Source organism: Trachemys scripta, chromosome 5 (genome assembly GCF_013100865.1).
Source record: "Trachemys scripta elegans isolate TJP31775 chromosome 5, CAS_Tse_1.0, whole genome shotgun sequence".
In the NCBI taxonomy this organism is placed as follows: Eukaryota; Metazoa; Chordata; order Testudines; family Emydidae; genus Trachemys; species Trachemys scripta.
In genome coordinates, this window is record NC_048302.1 from 31,535,359 (window position 1) to 31,558,512 (window position 23,154).

Genomic DNA, 23,154 nt, shown 5'->3' on the forward strand with positions numbered 1-23,154 from the left:
GTCAACTTCTACTTACATTCTGAGAGGTACTGAGCACCCACTGAATACTGAAAATTCCTATTAACTTCAATAGGAGTTGCAAGTCCCAGAACCTCCAAGAATTTGGCACAATGAAAATTGCAGGTGAGTGCTTGCCATCTCATAGGACTGAATTGGTAGTTAGTTAGCAAGACCACCAAATACTGTTCTCATAGGCTTGCAAGTCACCCTGGTACACTTGGCTTTCATGTGAACATTCATTCACCCTTTTTGTAAAATATTTATTTTTCTAGGGCTGAGTAAATAAGGCCGCCAATGCTAGTCTATTTAATATATTTACTGCTAAGGATCCTAATTCAAGATGCTGATTGAATCCACAGCTTGCTAATGGAGTCAAGTGAGTTGGTTTCCAAACCTCAAAAGTTTCTGCTCTTTACATTTTGTGGAAAGAGTAAGAGGAGGAGGAGAAGAAAAAGAAAAGGACAAAGACAAAGAAAGACGGTCAATATTATTCTACTTGAACTGAAAAGCAGACACTTCTGTGGGATCTGTGTAAGTGGTTTATTAGATGAATTTAGCACTAACAGCTGTGGAGCCAGCAATAAATCAGTTCTGTCCTCATCTGATGATGTCAATACAGTCCAGGGGATATATACACCTAATTCCCTCACCATTGTATCAAGTTTGTCTAACACCAAAAAGAAAATCTAGCTTCCAAGCACAGGAGATTCCTAATTAATATTTCTAGCAAATCTTTAAGATACTATGGTGGAGTAATTTCATGTCCTATGCAAAAGAAAAATATAATTATGCCAAAGAGCTGTTCTTCCTGTATTGATTCATTTGAGCTTCTTTATGCTCACATACCTGCAGAGCTTCATGGATATTGCCATTGTAGTCAATTATCTCTGTTGCACCTTGATCTCCCTTTTGTCCAGGCGGGCCCTGTAACATATCCCCCAAACACTATATTATTTGAATCAAGCACACAACTCTTAGTGACTGATTGTTCTATCCTAGTCTCTCTTAGTCTGTCTGAGACTGTTTTATTCTATAGTCAGCATTTGTTTGAAAGATCTCCCTGATCTGAAAAGTTCAGGGTTGTTAAGATCCAGATTTTGATTGGCCCATGATAGAGATGAGAACCAGAAGCGAAGTTTAGATCTGAATCTTGTGTCTCCATTTGGGCCCCATAATTCATTAGTTTCTTTCTCATATTTTTATATTTTAATTAAAGAGGTTTTCAGAGGCATGAAATGCATTCTATCTATGAAAAGAAATATTGACCCAAGCCTCTTTCACACTGCAGCTGAGACTTTGCTAGCAACAATACCGTTTAAACACAATTATCGCAAGCATATTTTCTGTATGGTTTCCATGACCTAGTGTAGAGATGGGTTGTTTTCTGACACTTGCACTATTTATTCATTCACATTTGTTCCCTGAACTTTTTTCTAGATCTCGGTACAGTATATTTTATCACTTTATAGCATTTTCAATAAATCACAGTCTGCAAAAGTTAAAACAACCTTTGGTTTTAGGCTAAGAGGAACAAACATTTAAAAAAAGATAAATATGAATGAGTAAATCATAACACAGTGAATCGTGCTCCAACAGGTAACACTGATACATAAACCATTTAGATAAACCACTGAAAGAAGGTGCTGTGTCAGGCCTACTCTCTTGGATCATTCAAGTAAAAAACCAGACCCTGCTTATGAAATTTTGCAAACCTCAAACAACATCTTCCAATCCAGAATCCCCTTATATTCTCAGTCAGCTTCCCAATCTACTCTCTCCCTTCCTTAGAGAAAGCCTGGGGGAAGAGGATCTTCCAGATGGGTGGGATCCTGGCAATTTAGGATTTTATAGGATAGATCCATACCAACACTTAAAACTTCACCTGAAAATCAAGTGACTGCTATAGCAGGGCAAATATTAGTCACACAGCATTGAAGGATGACTAATCTTCTATGTAGTGTTGTTGTGGCTGTGTCGATTCCAGGATACTAGAGAGACAAGGTGGGTGAGCTCACACAAAACTCAAAAGCGTGTCTCTCTCTCTCACCAACAGAAGTTGGTCCAGTGAAAGATATTACTAATCTTCTAGGCATCTAGAGTATGATTTATAACATAGCTTTCCCTGTTGACACTGAACTGCAGTTAGAAACCCTCTTCATGACACAACTATGTTAGCAACAATTATGTTTAACTCTGGCTCGTGCTAACTCGCTTTCAACTGTAGTTGTTGACTTGGCCTACAAGTAACAATTGAGATTTCCACTGGACAGGTTAAAATAAAGTACACTTACCCTAGGACCTATTGCTCCTGAATCACCTTTGTCTCCAGTATCACCCTATGGAAAAGTAATATTTGTAAGCAAAAAAAGATAAACAATTTGTTCAACAGTTTCAATATTTTTATTACCCTCCAAGTCGAGCATATACTTTATTTTTAAAAACAAAATAAAAAAACTTGACATGGGTTTAAAAGCAAATAGAATATGGGTTTTAGTTACATAGGGATAATTCCACTGAAGTCAATGGAGTGTGAGGATTGAGACTGTTGCAACTGAGAACAGAGTTTGGCTCTTTGTGTGTAGCATTTACTATATAATACATTACCGGGGTAGCTTAATGAATAACAAAGGATCAAATAAAAGGCAGACTGAAAATTAGGTCATTTAAACAACTTCGCCATTCTTGATGGCATGGATACTCCACTATCAGAAGCTTCACAAGAAAGCTCAAGGGGTAAGTCACTCAGGGTATGTCTACACAGCAATTAAACACTTGTGGCTGGTCTGTGTCACTGACTCAGGCTCATGGGGCTTGGGCTGCGGGGCTGTAAAATTATGGTGTAAATCTTTGGGCTCAGGCCTAGCCTGAACTTTGGGACCCTCCCCCCGTCACGTGGTCCCAGAGTCCAAATTTCTACACTGCAATTTTACAGCCCCACAGCCCAAGCCCTGTGAGCCTGAATCAGCTGACACGGACCAGCCATGGGTGTTTAACTGATGTGTAGACATACCCTCTGCAATTGTCACACAACCTCTTCGAAAGGGATTTTTCAAACTGCACATGCATTTCTTTCTCATTACTCCCACTGGGGTTGCAGAACTTCTTTCCTCAGTCACTGCCTCTCTTACCACCACATCATCGTTGTCAGCATTTAATGATTTCTTTGCCCTAGTATCCCAGATGGAATAAAGATCTTTATCATCTCACTCTCATCTTTTTCCTCCTGGCTGTCACTAATAAGCTCAGAGGGGTGGAGAAAACTTTATCCATAAGGGCAAACTCTGTGAGTGGCCCTTGTCTTCGTAACCTGAAATCTAGTGCCTGGGACTTATTTCACATTCACGGCCACTTTCACAGCAAGCTTTTTTGTTTGGCAGTAGTGTCACCAAATTTAATTAAATACTGCTACTCCTACTCCTGTTTGGATCTATACTTGCTTCTGTGATACTGGTATGGACAAGGATTATTAATTCACTGATGATAAGAGAAAGGTGCATATGAGAAAAAAGAGGTGCACAATGGGAGGAGATATTAACATTGCTTCCATCTGTCTTCTCTGCAGCAGGAGAGGACTGGTGGACTTGTGGCTACGGCATGAGCGTATTGCTTAAAAATCTGAGTTCATTTCCCAGTTCTGCCACACAGTTCTTGTGTAACTCTGGGCAGTCACTTAGCCTCTCTGGGCCAGATTTCCAAAGGTATTTAGATGCCTAAAAAAGCAGATAGGTCCCTAGATAGATTTTCAAAAGTGCTCAGGTGCCTAAATCCCATTGGGAATTAGGTGACTAATCTGCTCAGGCACTTTTGAAAATCCCATTGTGCACCTATCTGCATCTTTAGGTGCCTCAATACCTTTGAAAATCCGGTCGTCTGTGGCTCTGTGGCCTTTCTGTAAAATAAAAATAATAGTTCTCTACCTCATTGCGATGTTGTGTGGATATACACCAGAATATCTGGGAGATGATCCGATACTACAATGATGGAGGTCTCAGAAATAGACAGTGCTTTTTATCTCTCTCGACAGGCTAACACCTTTATCAACCTCCTTCCCAAGGCTCCCTTTTGTGAAAGTAAATGCTGACAGCCTATGAGTGAAAAGTCCTACTAAGACTTAATCCTGCACACACTGAATTTAGTGGTGAAGATTCCATTGACTTGGTGTAGGATCAGGCACTAAGGCCAGGTCTACACTACAAAGTTAGGTTGACCTAACTTACGTTGGCATACAGCTGCCACAGTAATTTCCTGCACGTGTCTACACTTTGCTTCTTGTGTCAGTGGTGCACGTTCTCAACAGGAGTGCTTGTATTGATTGTGGGATTGCTCCTGAAAGCCAGTAACAGTCAACAGAAGCAATGTGTTCTACACTCACACTGACCTTGTGACTACATTGACCTTGACTCTACACTGCTCATGGAGATGGTATTATTAAGTCGGTGTAGCAGGTGAGTTACATCAGCGGGAGCAAAATTTAAGTGTAGACACTTCCTTAGTTATGTTGACCTAACTCTATAGTGTAGACAAGACCTAAGAAACCACATTATTCTGTGAATAACATTCCAGTGGAGACCAAGTTCCTCAGCACAAGGAAGAAAAGAAATCAGGAGTATTTAATTGTTATTTACACCACCTTGGTTCTGTGAACCACTTTTAACATTTTATTATTCGCTATGAGCATATGCTTTGTGAAGTCAATGGAACTGAAGTACTTACTTAACTTTAATTGTGTGCTTATGTGTTTTGCCAAATGGAGATATACTGCCAATTCACGGTCAACGTTGAGAGCAATATAGAAATGATTCTCAGCAGAGCTTTGTTCTCTCAAAATGATTTAATTAAACAAAAGAATAAATATTCCAGTTTTATTTTGTGTGGACCCCATAGTATAAACTGGCAGACACTAGTAAGCATAAGGTTTTGCAAAAAATACTGCAAATCCATTGAAAATTTTTACTGATTTTGTGTACACTCTGGTTTTGAAGCTTTAACTTTTTGCCAAGGTCCATGGTAGTTTTTCAACTATCTAGAAGACGAATCTGAGAGACCCAAGCCTGGTACATCTCATTGCCCAAAATTCAAAATAAACCCCCTCACAAAAGATCAGCAGAATAACAATAAGAAATTATATTTAAATCAAATACTTTTCAATGGTTATTGGATCAGCAAAATGTGGAAAGTACCAAGTTTAACAGCTCTTTCCTTCCATCCCAAAGAAAATGGATTAAAACACAACCATCAAACAGAGAGAGATAAAGTAGGTACATGGGAAAAGGGAACAGACAAAAAAGAGACTAATCATTTTAAGATGTTACAACAGAGAAAGAAAGAGCACAATCATGGCGTACAAAATATTTAGTGCTTGATTCCACAGACCTTACAGTTAAAAAGCCCAATGAAACCCATGGGAGTTTTGCTTGTATGAAGGCTGCAGGATTAGTTATCATTTCTTTCTAAATCAAAGTCGATAGTACTAATAATTTGCCCTGGAAATCTTCATGTTACACCAAAAAAGGCAATTCATTTGACACTGACCTTTGACCCCTTTGGGCCTCTAGTTCCAGATTCGCCTGATTTCCCCTGTGTGAGGAAGACATAGAAGATGGACAGAAGAAAAATGAGAGAGAAAAAGGAAAGAGGAGAGGAAAAGAGATTAGTTCTAGTAGTAGTAGAGAGCAGTGGAAACACTTTATTTTCTATGAACAACCTCATGAATCCATCTAGTATGGAGTTTAATAGCACCCAAAATAATGAATTTTTTAGTATTGATGTACAAACGCTATTGGTTCCCTTCTTCCACAGGAATTCCACCAAGTATTCTCTTATTGATTCTTGCACACGACTGACACAAATAATTCTGGCTTGCAGGGGGTGCCCACTGTACCGTTAGGCCCTCCAAGAATTGAGAACTGAATAGTGTTTACAGGATAGTACTGCTAAAATAAAGTGTTACCACAATAGTTTTCCCAGGAAGTATAGATGAATAAATCTATCAGTATAGATCTACCTGACAAAGAAGGCAGACTACCATTTCAAGATATGCCAAGAGTAGAAAACTCAATCACCAATGCAGTAGAAAATGCTTGGAAGATATTAAAATGTAGTTAGGGTTATTTCTTTATTTTTTCTTAGAAAACAAGAAGCAGAATGGATTTTCTCTGAACTTGAAAGGTCACAGTGTTCAGACAGCTCAAACTAAGGTGCTTATAGACACATCAGGGCAGAGCTTCACCTTTTGTCAGTTGCCATCGCTCCATCACAATTTACACCATCTGAGGCTCTGTCTCCTTCAGTCCAAATAATGGATTCCATTTATGGCCTAATTCTGCAGTTGTGAACACTATGCTACCTCTGGCTTCTGGACTAAACTATAGCTCTGTCTACACTGCTGCTGGAGGTATTTCCAGCTCGGGCAGATGTCCACACACTAGCTGTGATGATCTAACACACTAAAAATAGCAGTGTAGCCACGGTGGCAGAGGCTAGCTGCCTGCGTAGTAGCAGTGTACAGGGATGAATTTACCGTGTTCTCCTTTAAAGCTCACTTGCAAAGTTTTGTTCTGGTTACTTGAAGCAGTTATTGAATATTTATATCTATAAAACTAACAAAACATTGCCAGTGTTCAACCAGACTGACCTTTGGCCCAGGAACTCCAGGTTCACCTCGCTCACCCTTTCCAGGAGGCCCTGCTTCTCCTCTTTCACCCTGTCAAAGATTTCAACACACATGTATGTACGCATCACAAACCACTGGCAACCTTTAGTATAGTACAAAGTCAGTTCAGAAAAACTAAACAGGATGTACTTTCAAGCCCATCTGAGAGCTATAATGGGATGGAGAATATTCTTCCTAGGTAAATTTACAGCATTCCTGAAAGCAGAAGTGGATGTTTTCTGTACCTTAATCTGAGTCATTTCCTGTCGAACAAGACTGTATTATCTGAGAAATAGTATGTAACAAAAGACCAGAACAAGGCATAGACAGAAGGGAGCAAAGTTAAGGTAGTGCTGCCTCTAACTTCCATTCTCAGAACCCTCGGGTGAGTTAGTTCCAGTGTTCTAAATGAGTGTAGGTCATGTGATGGGTAAGAAAGGAAGAGGTGGCCTTTTAGGAGCCTATTGGCAACCAGTGAAGTAAACAAGCCACTTTTGCTGGCTCACCCTAGTTAGGTGAGCAGCTGTATTCTGCACAAGTGAGAGCTGTGGAGTGCTGTTCACACTTCGCCCAAGGTAAAGTTCATTGTAGTAGTCACATCTAGAAGTAATACAGGTGTAGAATACTGAGTTGGAGTCTGCATTTAAGGAGTGGGGATGGCTAATGAAGCAATTAGGGACTCTAGAAGCCTAGGAATAAATCATGGCCTCTCGTAGAAAAGGACAGAAACAGCACCACTCCATAATTAAGGTTGAAACTTTCCATTCAAAGCTTGTTTTGCATTCTCCAGCATTACCTTAAAATACATTTTTAAAATGGAAAGTTGGCTTCAGAATTGGTCTGGAGTTCCGTTTTTTCCTTCCAAATCTGAAGTGAATGGGACAATAGGTTCACAAAATTTGACTCTCAATAGGTGAGTCCACAAGACTTCAAAAATTCTTTGGCACTTTATTTCCCACTCAGTTGCAAAAGAACAGACAGAAGGAGAGAGAAAGCACAATGTTTAATGGATTTATATATTCAAGATCTAGTGCACAGGATCAAAGTTTCATTGCTTGGAGTCCATTTCTTAAAAGTTATTAAGATAGATTGTCCATACTGGCATGTTGGCTCTCATGGCCTAATTTAGGCTTTTGGTAGCTTTAGAGAGGCTACGTTGACTAAGGCAGCTAAGGAGCTTGAGATGGATATGAATGGTTAAGTAGTCTGACTTTCTGATTTCTCAGGGCACACTGCAGGGCAAATTTAAAGTAACCTGGATACCAAAACAATGAATTTTAATATTTCCAAATTTTGGGCACAGTTTAAAGTTTTAACCTGAACTTTAAACTTCTTGGTAGTTTTGTATAAGTACCACATTCTTATAAGGATTTTCATCCTTAAATGACTGATTATAGGCCCTCATCTTCACTTTAACTTTGTTTTTGGTCATTAACACGAAGAAACCCAATATAATATGGATGAGTGTGTGCGAGAAGCTAAACTTACCTTTGTTCCTGGTAACCCTGGTAATCCAGGTTCTCCCTGTGGACCAATGAAACCTGGTTCACCCTTTAACAGATGAGAGCATATTAAATTATTCTTTATTTAATATAAATTTATTACAATAAAATCAGTTTATTTTTAATAGTATTTTTCCCGATCACTCAGGGCTTTCCAGCTGTGATCCAACAACTATAGAGAGATTAATTAGGGATGACTAATTAATCAGGGATTATTGCCATCAGCATACTTCTTGGAGCAAAGCTTCATGTGGCTTGAGAAAAACAAATAAACGGGAAAGCTGCAAATCTTGTTTTTATGAAGCTAAGGACTGTTAACATGGCCCTATATTATGCTGCAATTTATCAAACAAAAATCCACCATGGCAAGACTAACATCATGGTGGATTCAGGGAGTAGGTGGGGTTGAGAATCAGGGTTCCTTTCATTCCCTGTACCCTCTCTGCGCATTTGTTTGCAGAGCGGAATAACAGGTAAGTAGCCCCTGCTCTCTCCCACCATGGTCAGTCACAATCTGAGCACAGGTGTGTAGGGAGTAAGGAGGGTCTTATCCCCTCTCACTCCCCTGCACATCTAAGTAACAGCCGTGACAACCGTGTCTAGATTAGCGACTACACTACAGCACAAAGCTTTAAATAACTCTGTATGGTCTGTAAGGGACAAACTGTATGTTTTTCTTTACAGGCTTTTCCTGAATTAGGCCTCATGGTTCCTAGCATTATATTTTCCCCATGAATCTGAATCAAGAAGAGGTTTAGCTACTAGCCATCATGAGTGCAGGTGGCCAAAGTACTACTGAGCTAACAATCACTTTTTTAAAAAAATGTTCCCATATCAATTTTAGTGGTATCCCCTGAATCTAAGCATGAAAACTCTACTCTGATTCTGCTGGGTGCTGAGCACCCCCAGCCCTCCTTGAAGTCAGTGGGAGTTGAGGAAGAACAGCACCTCTCAGCAGCAGGTAATTAATGGCTTCATTTAAAAGAAATCACAAACACTTGCTATTTTAAATACCTAGAATGACAAACACATCCAAATTCCTTGTTTATAAAATTATTTACATTAATAAAGGGAAGTATCAACTTGCTCATCGGCATGGAATTACAGGTATGTTGCACTGGTGAGAAAAACAGTGCAGGTTACGAACTCAGGGAGGTTTCTTGCATATTTCCATAAGAAAATCACTGCTATCATTGATCAATGTACCACTAGTGGTACGAAACAAAGGCCAGCATATCTGCTAAAGCACAAAAAGAGAAAGAGGGGAAGCGAGGAAATTAGTAGGAAATAAATAATGCAGAAGCATGTATTTCTTAATGAGGTTAGTGGGTATGTTATAACAATAAAAATAATCCTATAGTTCACATGCCGTCTTTGTAATGTAACTGTGTTAGTACACACCAGTGAGAGTAACCTTTGGGTTTTCATTGTGGAAGGAGGCATTCCCTTTTAATGACAGCAAATAAAAAAAAACACTTCCCCTCCACAGTCATGGAATTTCAGTAATTTATTTTAAAATTAGGAGGGAGCTTGACAGCTCAAAATTATTTTACAGCACCCCAACACAAACTATCACCTGGCCAGCTGTGCAGATTTATTACTGGACCTGTTAATTATGATTTCTAGGGGAAGAAACAAGTACTGTACTGATTCCATGACCCAACTTCTTTCTATCAGTGGCCAGGCTTAGAAATGTTATCCAAAGATCTTAATACAAAGCGTTTGGGTTGAATTCTGGCAGAGCATTGTGCATAGGCTCATACCAGAAACTTCCTACACTGTAAAAGGAGTGCTGGCAAAATCTTTCCACTGCAATCCCAGCTTTCCCCCCAAATCTGGAGAGAGATTGCTCTACAGGTGCTTTGTACCAGAAAACGTGGAGGATATTGTAAGAGGTCTGTGGTTTTACTTCCATGATCTGAGAGTGCAGGGCTTACATCGAGACCTGCTTTAATATTTTATCAAAAAAGTTTTCTATAAATTGTGTTATATCCTTGGGCCTGAGACAGGTGTAGTGGAAAAATCGAAGTAAATAAAAGGATTCCACTTTTTCTCTTTAAATGAAAAGCTCAGCCCGTCATATTCCTACCTTCCTTCTGGAGCAAGGCATGGGGTGAGGCATTAATCTGTATAGATACAGAACTATAACCCTGACCTGGGAATGACCCCTAAATACAACCCATCTGAGTGGTTTATTTGTGCTCATAAGGGGGTTCAGGGAAGCTCTGGATGGGCCTTCTGCCAGCCAGAATTCTGGCACCTACTATGATTGCCTTTGGAGCACAGATAGGAGTGTGTTTGGCAAATCATATGCTCATAGAATTATTCTTTTGTCTTTTACTTTTTCTTATGTTCAGAAAAAAGCCCACATCTGTTAATGTTCCTGGATGATAAGTCACCTCAGGTTGTTTCAGTGATATTGTACTACATTTCTCAATGTAATAATGTCACTGATGCAAACTGCTAGGGTGAGGGGGCTACAGTTTACAGACAAAAATATGGTTTATAAATACCTGTTGTGCCATTTTAAACAGAAAAAAAAATACTTGTTGCCCTCAATATATAGGAGTTGATGTGCTCAGTGCCACATCTATGCATGTTCACGTACTTTACTGTGCTGCCACCTGCCAGGGCCATAGCCCTTGTGGCTGCCCTCCTCCCCCACATATCTTAAGGCCTCCTGTGGAGATTGGGTTGATACTCATAAATGCCCTAGAAACTCCTGCAGCTAAAACAAAGGGAGGAATTAGGACATCAGCAGATGTTCTCACAGATTTCTGCTTCTCCAGAAGAGCAATCTGGCTTCTGGTGGCGCTTCTGAATGTTTCAGCAGATTCAGCTTTGGTGTGGGGTCCAACCTTCACAAAGTTATGAGCAACTTCACATGAAGGAAAAAGTGGGATCCAAGTATCTTACCTCAAGCTTTTTGTCTAGTGTAAACATGTCTGAAGTGTATAAAGACGAGGGCCAAATTCCAAACTCATGTTATGCCCTGGAGGGAAGTGGCAGATGTTGAAATACTGGTAGTGAGGGAAAATAAATCACATCCAAGCTACTGTACTTGAGCCAAGAGAGAAGTGATAGATAGATAAAATGGAAGACTGATCTAATCACTGTAGTTCCCAGGGGCCACAAATCAGGGGAAGAAAAAAAATGAACACAGCTGTGCATATTGTCTTCCTAGATCATTGCTGGAGCATGGTTATATCTCTGTACTCAAGCACCAAAACCAGGAAAGGCACTGTGACCCAGGGACCTCTTGGTGCCAAATGGCAAATGGCACAGGGATGCATAAAGGTTACAGGGATCCCAATGGGTCTGGTATCTACATACTATTTTGCCAGTGAGTGTAACATAGGTCTCTACTGAAAGCCTGTGTCACACTGGGCCTCATAATAATTGTGAATCTTATGTGTGGATAATATGAAAAGGGTTATGTATATATACATTGATAATTATGTTCTTAAGGTCTGTGACTTGGGGTTGGTCATCAAAAGGTGAGAAACAGGTTTTTTTCAGGCAGAAGATGTTTATCTATCCATCTGTCTACATGTACATTGATTATTGTATATGTTACGCCTATTTTATGGTCTGAGCAAAATGCTTATCAAGTGATTGCAAAGTCTCTAGGAAAACAGAAGCAGCAAGGATTATCCTGTTTGCAAGTGAAGACAATGGATTTTTGGACTATAACTGAAGAGACACAGACAAATTCTGGATCTTTCCACTGAGGAGTCAAGAAGACAGCGTGCTTGCCTGAGGAATGGAAGATCACAACCACACCTGGCTCTAAGGTACTGGATGGATTTTGGGTGAGCTTTTGCTCTGTATGAAATGACACTGTCTTGGAAGTTAAGTTTAGGCTCTAGTATGTGTGCTATGATTTCATTTTATATGTAACCCTTCGTTGCTACCATTGAATCCCTGTTCTTTGTTACAGAAACTTATACTGTACTTGCTTTCTCAATAAACAAATCTAAGTGCTGTGTGTTAAGCGAATGGTGTAACTGGTAAGCAGTGGTATATTGTTCCTCTGGGAACAGAAGATCTGGGAATTCTGAGAGTGTCCAGTGGATCAGGGGAAGGGCACTCCAGGGAGATGCTTTGATAACTTGGGTGTTGGAATGTGCCTATTGTTGACCTGTACAGAGAGCATGGCCTGTGGAGGCCTGGAAGGGAGTGCTTGTGTTGCCAGAAGTTGGCAGTGTCAGGGGAGCTGACCCAGGTAAGCTTAGACAGGGCAGGTGGTAGAGAGATGCACAACACCAGGGACCTCCCGGGAAGCATCAGGCACAAATGGAATATAATGTATTTTCAGGGAAATGAGCATGACCAAATAGATAGCTTTAGTGTTCAAAGATAAGAATGATTTGCAAACAGAACTAAGTTTGAAACTTTAAAAAAAATAATTGTTTTAACAATATGATTTATACATTGGCTGTGTATCTCTAACATCTGACAGCTCTCCAGTGTAACTACAGCATGTTTACTGACAGAAAATATCCATAAAGAGTACTTTTGTGCCATTCACAATACGTGCAAGTAACTCTAGGAAGCCCATTCCCTGGCTTTTCTGACAGTTACTCATAAAGGAAATGTTTGTTCTGCAAACAATAGACGTTCATCCTACCTACTGTATAGTGCTAATATTGTCAGATTTCTGTTTTATCATCTATGCTGCTCAGATAAAGCAAATGGCTTATTGATGTGAGAAACGTAATGAAAACAAACAGTTTATCTCAGTAATGTACTCTGATGCCCCTGCAATGCAGAGGAAAAGGGAAAATCATTTTGATTAGTCCATAGTGCAGACATGACACAAAAGCCATACGGGATTATGGCTAGAAAATCAAGGACTATGATTTTTTAAAAATAATACCTGACAGTAAAAATCTAACCCAGCATATTGCCATAGGAATACAACAATAAGGGTTGGATTCTGATCACTCTTGCATAGATCTTTTACACTGGTGTAACTATTGACTTCATTGCAGTTATTTCTGATCTGCACTGGTTAAGTGAGATGAGAATCAGGCTCTAACTACTGTGGGATGCAGCATCCTTTGAATCAAGGACATAATGCCACTAGGATTTACAGTATCTGCTGTCACACACACTAATCTATTTTAGTTTAGCAAAGGATTTTTCTAGTAGCTATGATAGGTGAAAAATTCACCCCAGCATAGAGCACTCATGCCAATCACTCTACCCACAACTAGGGCCCATATGAAGGGCTCAAATAGACCCTCCAAACTGGAGTTAATGTCATCCTAGACGATTAATCATATTTGCTCGTTTTATTCTGTTTAAAATGTATCCTCAAAACCTAAATTCAGCTTGCATCGCTGATTAAGTAAGCAGTAGGTATCTCTCACATCTGCATTTAGTCATCTTTACTTCAGCATCAATAGGCATAAGGTTCTGGGAACAAAAGCTGTGGTCCTAGAAACCGATTCTAGATATAAGCTAATGCAGCTTGCAGTCAGGTAGCAGGTAAGTGTCATGTCAACATCCAGACAATCCATAGATTCTCAGACCCTAAGATGCTGAAGTGAACACTGCAGTCTATAAAATCAAGATTACCTTTAACCTTGACTTATTTAAACACCTGGTGCAGTTTCTTATAGCAAAACAGAAGTTTTATCTTCTAAGGATCTACTATAAGCAGTCCGGGCTGCAGAAAACTGATCTGGGGTCCAACAACATGAAATATTGAAGGTGACATGCTAGGCTGGTAGGAGATTGGCCATTGGTATTTTCTAGAAGATCAGCAATTCCTCTACTATTAATACTGCCAGGCAGCTTAAAAAACCCCCACTGAGAATTGCTTGTTTGTATTTTAGCTTAAGATTTTTGGGTTCATTAGTTATTATGAAACACTTGCTTAGCAACTGTCATCCCAAAGACAGCCCAGGTTTTCCAACTTTTCAGACCAAGACATTATTGGTTTGTAGGGATTGAGGCAAGTTCCACCAGTTTACTTGATATCAAGATACATTCCAAAAATTATTAATTACTTCCATTATGCAAAAGGACCCATATCATTTGTTGTTATTGAGATGCTGGTAGACCAGGTGCCAGCTCATGCCAAGGTCCCAATGCCTCAAGCAAACATTATCAAATGTATAGCTGCAAACCAGTCTGACTCACCTGTGTGTTAGTATTGCTAAAATAGGTATTAGACTTGTACCAATGTGTTTAGACTTTATGCAATACCTGTAAATTGCTGCATCCATTAATCTTACTTATAATATCTCTAATCCATGCAGTAAGGTAATATTGAAGTGTTTGTTCTGTAATGTACAAATGTTCCCTCAAACTATAAATCAGTCAAGAAAGAAACATCACCAAGTGACATACTGGTTTCCACCCATGAGGAGGGGCTATCTCTGGCCCATCAGGAAAACCTATTGAATCCAAATGGGCCATTGTAAGCCATCAAAGAGCAAGAACTTTGTTGATTTCTCCCAGCACACCCATGAAGAACGGGACATACAGAAGCGCTCATCCATCAGTTTGGCCTCTAGACAGATGGGGATAAAAATTCCTGGCCAGAAGGAATTATGGACTTTCTTACGCAGTTCAGACTCTAAGAGGCAAAGATTCCTAAACATAAGCAAGAGATCCCCAGGATTAACCTGAGTTAGCCCTAAAGGACTTATGGCGTATTTCAGCACCTCTACCACACTCTGAAACCTAAGACTGCAACTCGTGCATGTGTGTGTGTATGTGTATATATATGTCTACCTGTTTCAACCAAATAACTCTCATTTCTTTTTCTTCGGCTATGTCTACACTACAGACCTACAGTGGCACAGCTGTACTGAGGCAGCTGAGCCTCTGTAAGATCTCTCATGTAGCTGCTCTATGCCGACAGGAGAGACCTCTCACATCGACACAATTAAACCACGCACACGGAGCAGAGGTAGCTATGTAAGTGGGAGAAGCTCTCCTGCCGACACAGTGCTGTGCACACTACAACTTATGCCGGCAAAACTTATGTTGCTCAGGGCAGTGTTATGTTTTGCTGACATAAGTGGGAGTGCTGACATGGCCTCAGTTAATAAACCCTTAATTAATTTACTAGAGGTTTGGCTACAAGTGTTGTCTGTGGTGTGAGATCTAAGGTGCAAATTGACCTGGGGTAAGTGACTGGTCCTTTGGGACTGTGAGTAACCTGAATATTTTGTGATCATTGGTGTAAAATGACCATCTATCACAGCATCAAGCTTACCTGGGTGGCAAGATAGTTCAGAGTGCCCCAGGGGACTGTCTGTGAGTCCATGTGAAGGCTGTATATTCCCTGAGGAGTTTACACTTGTTACTTGGTTAAATGCGATCACATCAAACCACCAGAAACAATAATCAATGCCTCTTTGTTTTTACTATGTGTGTTCATGCAATGCAGAGTTGCTGTCTTGGCAAATGACAAATTACAAAGATACTTTTTGCAAACCTTGTTAGTATTATTTTAGCTGTTAATCAGGTAAACATAGGACATGAAAATGAAAAAAATGTTAGTCCATTAAAACAAATGGTGTGTCTGACATCTAACAGAATGTAAGCTAGATAGATATTTAGCTAATAGTTTATACTTAAAAGGGCTTTCAGATTCAGCAATAGGGAAGCTTGTAATTATGTTAAACTTTTTTTGAAGACAGTCCACTTTTTTTTATGAAGATTATTATCTAGACAAATTCTTCATTGGCTGTTTCACATTTATCAAAACTTTTATGGGAGGAAGTGAAGACAAGCTTTGATTTGAGAGGCTAAGGGTAAAAGCAACACCATTTACTGTGGGTATCTTCCTTGTTATAGCTGTGCAAATTTGTACCTTGTTTTTAGCCCCCAATGATGAAAACACCACCTGTTGTGCTAACCGCATTTTAATCACTATTAATTTGTTGAAGGATTTACACTGCAACTTATTAGCAGTAGATTTCTAACCACTTACTGACTTAGGTTGGGTCTTCATCTCACAGTTCATATGCAGATCAACAGAATTATTTAACACTTAACACTTTAAATAGGTCTACTCTGCTTCAGGATTTTACAATATGGATTTTAAAAATAATATAATTACGCTGCTTAGAATAACACAAACTAAATATATATGCAACAACTGGGGTAAGTAGTATACATTTGGTTGTAAACTAGGGCTTTGCTTTTATCATTGTTTTAATAACAATTTATTTCTCAGAACTATGTATGCACAAATAAACTGAACTTTTAAAACAAAGAGTGTACTAAAAAGTCTTACAACTTTTTAAAAATTTGCTGACACCTTTGACCTCCTTTTGTTGGTGAGAGAGACGCTTAAGCTTGAAAGCTTGTCTCTCTCGCCAACAAAAGTTGGTCCAATAATACCTCGCCCACCTTGTCTCTCTAATACCTTGGGACCAATGCAGCCGCAACAATACTGCATATTTTTGACCTCCAGCAGTCAGTGATGCAGAAATTACATTATCGGGGAATTTAAAGGTATTTTAATTCTCTTATTGAAATACCTGTGTATGGCAATAAAAAAATATGGACTCAATTCTCCCTGCCATAGAAAAAAATCTTGCTAGGGCAAAGACTCTCCCAGAACACCATGTGAAGCTGTGTTATAGTTATCAGAGGTTCCTCACTCTGACACATTTATGGTACTTACATGGAAGTGGGAGGGCAAAGGACATTTAGACCAGGAATCTCCAAGCAATAGAGGCTTAAGCCTCACAGACCTCCAGCCAAACCTGCCAAGCACTTGTCCTTCCCATTTGTCAAACCACTCACTCTACCACCACAGCTCTTTATTGCAAACCCCTCTTTAAAGTTAATATTGTTCCCTCTGTAGCTATATGCTTTGAGTTCTCTGTTGTTGGCTGCATACAGCGAATCCTCCACTATCCCCCTTTCTCAGTAACATACCCCCCCAACCCCACGCACACTGCAGAGTCCCAGTCCCATGACAACCCACTGCAAAGGAGGGTCCAATCCATTTTTACTGTGCCCTCTTCCATTTGTGCTCCTATTAGCAGGGAGAGCTATGGACTGTGCAAACTGAAATGTCCTCATTTTATCCAGTCTAACAGATACATATGTTAGCCCATCATACATAGGGATGTGCCAGCCCTAAAAGACCCTCATGACTCATGCCTAGGCATATTTAAAATAGAAACAATATGAGCTGTATTCCTTCCTTTATGCTATTAAGAGATTTAGAGGCAGATTGAGATTAAAAAGAACAAAATAAAGCAACTTCAGTGAAAGCAATGAAGTACATCAGGCCTAAATCTGAGCCACTGCCTCCTCTGTTGATTCTCAGACACTGGCATCTGCTGTCTTTTTGTTTCTATTTTGTTCTCAGAAGGACCACAATAGTTGGCTTACAGTCAGGAAATGAAAGGGGTAAAGGGAAACCCCATAAACAATGTTCCATGTTTTCTTAGACCTTTGTTTCGATTTTTGATACTAATTCAGAATTGGCTTCATAGGTGCCCCGTTGCACAGGCTCCCTGGCTCCCTCATCAGCCATGAAACCATATTTTGACTTTCTGATCGACCCAGTTACCTAATCAACTTCTTAACTTGGAAAAATATCTCTGGTTTTGTATTTATGACCGTTTCTTCAGTTTTTATGATTCATTAGAGGCAAAATGTATAATTCTTTAACCTGCCTAAAAACCCGAAGCTTCAGCTTATAACCAGACTCTGTTTTCTACAACATTTATTGCCTTTTAGTGAGTCCAATTTTCATTTTAAGAAAAGTGCAGTGGTGCTTGAAAAATATGTGCTGATTTGCAAGGGTGCTAAAAGTATCGGCAATAATTCTGATTAATGTGTCATGATTCTGCATGCATTAGTCATACAGAATACTTCTTACTTAAAGGCTAATTAGAATTCAAGTCAGCATGATACCTGCTTTTGAGGATTACAGTAAAAACATTTGTTGTAATAAGAGCCTTGTTTTTTCCTAAAGGCAGCCAACTTTTGCAATGATTGATCTGCTAAATTATTAGAAGAAAAGAATGAGAGGATAAATTTAAGGGGCTTTTGTTGCTAATATTAAAAATGAACTGCAACTGTTTTTACTTCATTTATGACTATCTGAAACCAAGAAAACATTTTCTATGGTGGCATTACATCAGAAGAGTGTTTTCAGTTTACTGATTTCAGGTCTCCATTATGGCTGATAAAATCCCTGATTTCTGAATACCTGGGTCTGCTAATTGGACTCTCAGATTTCTCAACTGGATTCTAAATTTGGACTGACTTTATCCAGCACAAGGAAGCAAATTAAAGGACACTGTAAAACAGTTTCTCTCTACCAAATCAATCTTTTAACCTGTAACAGCTTTTGGGGAAACAGAATTCACATCCTGTGTTTCAGTTACTTATGTTTTACCCTTTTCCCACTTCTCTAGTACTTTAGTGTCTTTTCCAGGAAAGAAATCCTGGCTTTTGTGGATTCAGAGGATATTGTTTCTGATGGATTACAAAGAATTGCATATATCCTGAGGAATGCCATAGTAAATGCTCTTGCCACCTGCAACAGTTAGTCGTTTATTCACAGTCCATTGTCAATGATGAGTTCATATTCTGGGCTTGATTTTCAAAATTAGGTATGAGCCATTACATGCCTAATTTATGCAGTTGCCATAATGACATAAGGAAATTAGATAAGTGGACATGCAAATGTACGGTTAGTTGTGTAACTACTTTCTGTGCATCCAGCTACCTTATATATGCATCTATTGCAATCCTCGTAACTGTATATTCAAATTAGGTGTACAACTGCAAATTATTTTTGTACATGTAATTTTGTGTACATATAATTCCATGTACCTACTTTTGAAAGCAGGTCTATAAATCAATGTAACAAACAGTATAAACCCTCCTGATATTACTTCCTGCCACTGTCCATTTTTATCATGACACACAGTTCATTGAACTCTACTCTCCAGCATTTGACCTGCATGCACTATCTATTTTTTCTGCTCCCAGAGAAAACCTATCCCCAGGACATCATTATTTGGATGAGGAAAGGGTGGGAGTTAACCAACCAGCATTTTTCACCAGGGATTTCAAATGTGGGCACATGCATATTAGGAAGCTGTGCAAGTGTTCACAAAAGATAGTTTGGGGTTGAATTTCTTCAGCTTTCAGTGACTTCAGTGAGATGTTCAGCACTTCTGAAAATCAAAGGATTTTTATTTAGATGCCAGTCACAAGGTGAACTGCTCTATTTAGAAGGGTTCAAGATCCAGCTCTGATGTTTTTTCTGATTTCTGCCCTGAAAGAAGGAATTTTTTGGAATGATGGTCTCTAGGACTAATAAGAGTTGTACGCTTGGCAGCAACGCATGGGGGCAATGGGAGCAGAGATATAAGGGACACTATGGAAAATGTAAGACCTGTTGTGAATTTTTTTAAAGAGAGAAAGGGAAACCTGAAGAATGCAGGAATGACTTGTGGATTCCTCTCAACAGAGAACCAGGCAAAGGAGCTACCATGCCTTGGAAACCCGTCACCCCTCTAATGCCAAAAAAACAGAGCAAGGACTAAACAGACCAGGCCAAAGGAAAAGAGAATGGAGCGTAAGCATCTCCATGGCAAGACAGTTCAATAGCATCTAAATAAGGGATTTAGGATCCTAACTCTAGGCACCCAGGTTTGAAATTTTTGGCTTTTGTTTCTAAAGTTTTGTCTGCATGGAAGTCACTTTTTATTGGATGCAAAGTTTATTTGACTCTCCCAGAACTTAAAACTTTGGTTCTGAAAAGTTTTAAGTATTTCAAACATGATTCTTAGGCCACTAAGTGTGCAAGCAGGGAACAAGATCCTGGGATATGGTAAGAGATAAAATCATGAAATTCAAATACAAAACATAAATGAAGGTTGGAATTGTCTTTGTTTTAGATAAAGCAAACATGGGACAGATCCTGAGGTCCTTAGCCAGTTTTTACTGAGTCCTTACTCAGGCAAAATTTCTAATGATGCCATGCAGCTGGGAACAGAGTATGTTGGCTTGGATCTAATTCACATGGCCTATATAAGCAACTCTGTAGAAAGATGTAGGTGACTGAGTTTTGGCAACTCAATAGTCTCTCTCCGTGTTGAGAATAGAGCAAACTCTTAAATGTAGGTCTCTCCCTGTCACAAAACAAGTAGGGCAGAGAAGCCAAATCCTTCAATGAGAGTTTGCTTGAATAAGGACTGATTAAAAACTCAGCTGGGACCTCAAGATTTGCCCCAGTATTTGTCTCATAAAATGAGAGGAACAAGAAGACAGATCAGGTCTAATGATGGAAAGCCTGTTCTCCAACTATTGCAAACAGCTCATCTTCTGGTAGAGGTTAAGCTGGGATGATGTCAAATTCAATGACTGTATTGATTAAATGCCACAAAATTTAACCAGGCCAGTAGAATACCTTGAGAGAAGGTCTAGAGATCACAAATGAATGAAATTGCAAATGCCTCCAATTTCAATAGGTGAGCCATTTTGTATGTACTTTTTATGACTTCTTGAAGAGTAGGATAAAACAAAGTTACTACATTTTTGTCTTACTGAAAGTATTCTGCATCCTTTCGGCATCAGTAATAGGGTCTTACTAAAGGCTAACATAAGATGTCACAGAGATGAGTCAATATTCTGTGTTTAGGTGCTTTACTCATTTTCCTGAATGACATAGTGGAAAACATTCAAACGCTCATTAAGTTTCCAGCCATTCCTAAACAGCAACAGGTGGTCAAGAAAAGTTTCTACAATATGTCACAGCTGGCTTCATCACAGTCTTGGAAATAACTGACTGAAGTTCTGTACTCTCTGTGGCACCAGTTGATAATGAAAGGGATGAAAGATCAGGAAGCACTCCCAAAACATCCGTATGCATATAGTGAATGAGCCGAGGAATATAATTAAGAACGTCTTTATTACATATACTGAATTCACACAAGATACTAATGTGCCTTTCAGAAGCTGCCACTCATTCAGATTGAAATCATGTTCAACCAACCTCTAAATGGCTATCTGGAAGGTATACTAAATTGCTGCATTAAATAACTAATTGAATAATTGCACATTATGAAGTTGAAACTTTTCTACTGACTGATACTTATTAATGTTGTAAGTGACTTTGGCTACTCTTTCCAAAATATCTTACTGGATCCCTTTACAAATGTACCACAACCAGCACAAGAAAGATAAGAGGCAGCTTGAAAGGTATGGTTCACTGATTGAAATGACCTTTGAGTTTACGAAGTTTACACAAAGATTGCTTTCAAACTTGTACCATAAATAGTGTACTTGATATTTACAGTTGCATACTGTGTTTCATTATACAGCCTGCCACAGTGGGCAGGTTCAGAGGAGATTAGCTGAGAAGACTTTGTAGATGAAATGACACATTTAAGGAACAGAAGAGGTTATACCTCATATTTATCACATGACAGCCATAAAACAGGAGACTGCCTAGGTGTTGTGTACTTCTCTTCTCCATCAGAGTTACAAGAATGGAAGACATTAAGTGAAGTTTTCTCAGATGGCACAAGAGAAAGTCTCCCCTGCCCTGCTTCTCATATGCCCTGAAGAAGCTTATGTGTATCAGTTTGTAGACTACCAGCCAATTCCAAGGGGATCTGGAACACAGTAGAACTGCCAACATGCTCCTCAGTCATCTGCATCCTTCTCCATAATGTACACTGATGTAGGCCATGTTACTGTAAATTTGATCAAAGGCAAAGTACATGTACCTTTATTGTTTCTTCATTCACTAGACTAGTTCATCCAAGATTGCTTCCTACCACTTAATGTTCTCTTGATCCTCTCTTCTGGATTCAGTTTTCCACTGATAGGTTACATAGTGCCATGCTCCCTTGAGGGTTTGGTCAATGCACTTTAAATGGCATCCAATGCTCCATAAGAATCTGTGCATTTTAGATACAATGCCAGTACCTGTCCTACCAATGCTGCCCACCATTGAGGTGGCAATGCTGTCTGCAGGCTCCCCAGTGAAATAACATTCGAAGGCATCTCAGACAATGCCGCACACATCCAGGCAGGCTTTTCACCACTAGGGCCCTGTTCTCTTCTATATAGATCCTTATACCATAGTATCTGAACACCTAGAGTTCAGTACCAAACTGGCTGGGAACTGAACCTGGGCTTCTCATGTGGCAGGTGTGAATTCTACACTGAACCCTGCGTTATTCCAGCATCACCCCAGAGGCTTAATGCTGGAAAATATCTATTCCACAATATCCAGAACTTCATGCTTCATCCATTTCTCACATCATTAATCTTTTGTCTCTCAAGTGGACCTATCTATCCCCCTCTTTGTGCTCCCCTCATGTCCAAAATGATAGTATGTGAAGAGACAAAAGCACAAATAAAGCCTGAAGGTGACTGCATACTGCTGTTTCAAACCTATGAGAAAGCAAAGTGCACTAGGGAATTTTTAGTGTGCTGCAGCAGGTCCACACAGACAGTTAGTGCACGGCAGGCTGCAGCATTGTAGATTCACACTCCAGCTTGCCGCAAACTAAATGTTCAACTAGACATGCCCAAAGAGACATGTTTAAATTAGTTTTAGATTTTTTCGGGTCCAGCTGTCAGCAACAGTCACTGGAGTCTTTGCAGATCACCTGTCATAGCAAACAAAGTGGTAGCCGTGTTAGTCTGTATCAGCAAAAAGAATGAGGAGTACTTGTGGTTTTTTTTCTCCTGCTCATAATAGTCTCCTTAATTGATTAGTCTCATTATAGTTGGTATGACAACACCCATTTTTTCATGTTCTCTGTGTATATATATATCTTCCTACTGTATTTTCCACTGCATGAATCCGATGAAATGGGTTTTAGCCCACGAAAGCTTATGCCCAAATAAATGTGTTAGTCTCTAAGGTGCCACAAGTACTCCTGTTTCTTTTTGTCATAGAATAGTATCAAAAACCACGAGTCAAAGGGTGCTCAAAAGAGAATTCATTATTGTGGACGGTCCCCTTAAGAAATCTAGAAAAAA

General features: G+C 39.4%; 1 protein-coding gene across 5 annotated transcripts in view; it reads right to left on the reverse strand.

The window, feature by feature from the left end:
* The window catches only part of COL25A1 (collagen type XXV alpha 1 chain), a 414,275-nt gene that overhangs the window by 41,391 nt on the left and 349,730 nt on the right, over positions 1–23,154 (reverse strand). For all 5 annotated transcript variants that reach the window (XM_034772163.1, XM_034772162.1, XM_034772161.1 and 2 more), the window contains exons 18-22: positions 8,141–8,203; positions 6,635–6,703; positions 5,533–5,577; positions 2,292–2,336; positions 847–924 (exon numbers count right to left, since the gene is read on the reverse strand). In XM_034772163.1, coding sequence (XP_034628054.1) covers positions 847–924; positions 2,292–2,336; positions 5,533–5,577; positions 6,635–6,703; positions 8,141–8,203 — 300 coding nt within the window. The remainder of the gene's footprint in view (positions 1–846; positions 925–2,291; positions 2,337–5,532; positions 5,578–6,634; positions 6,704–8,140; positions 8,204–23,154) is intronic.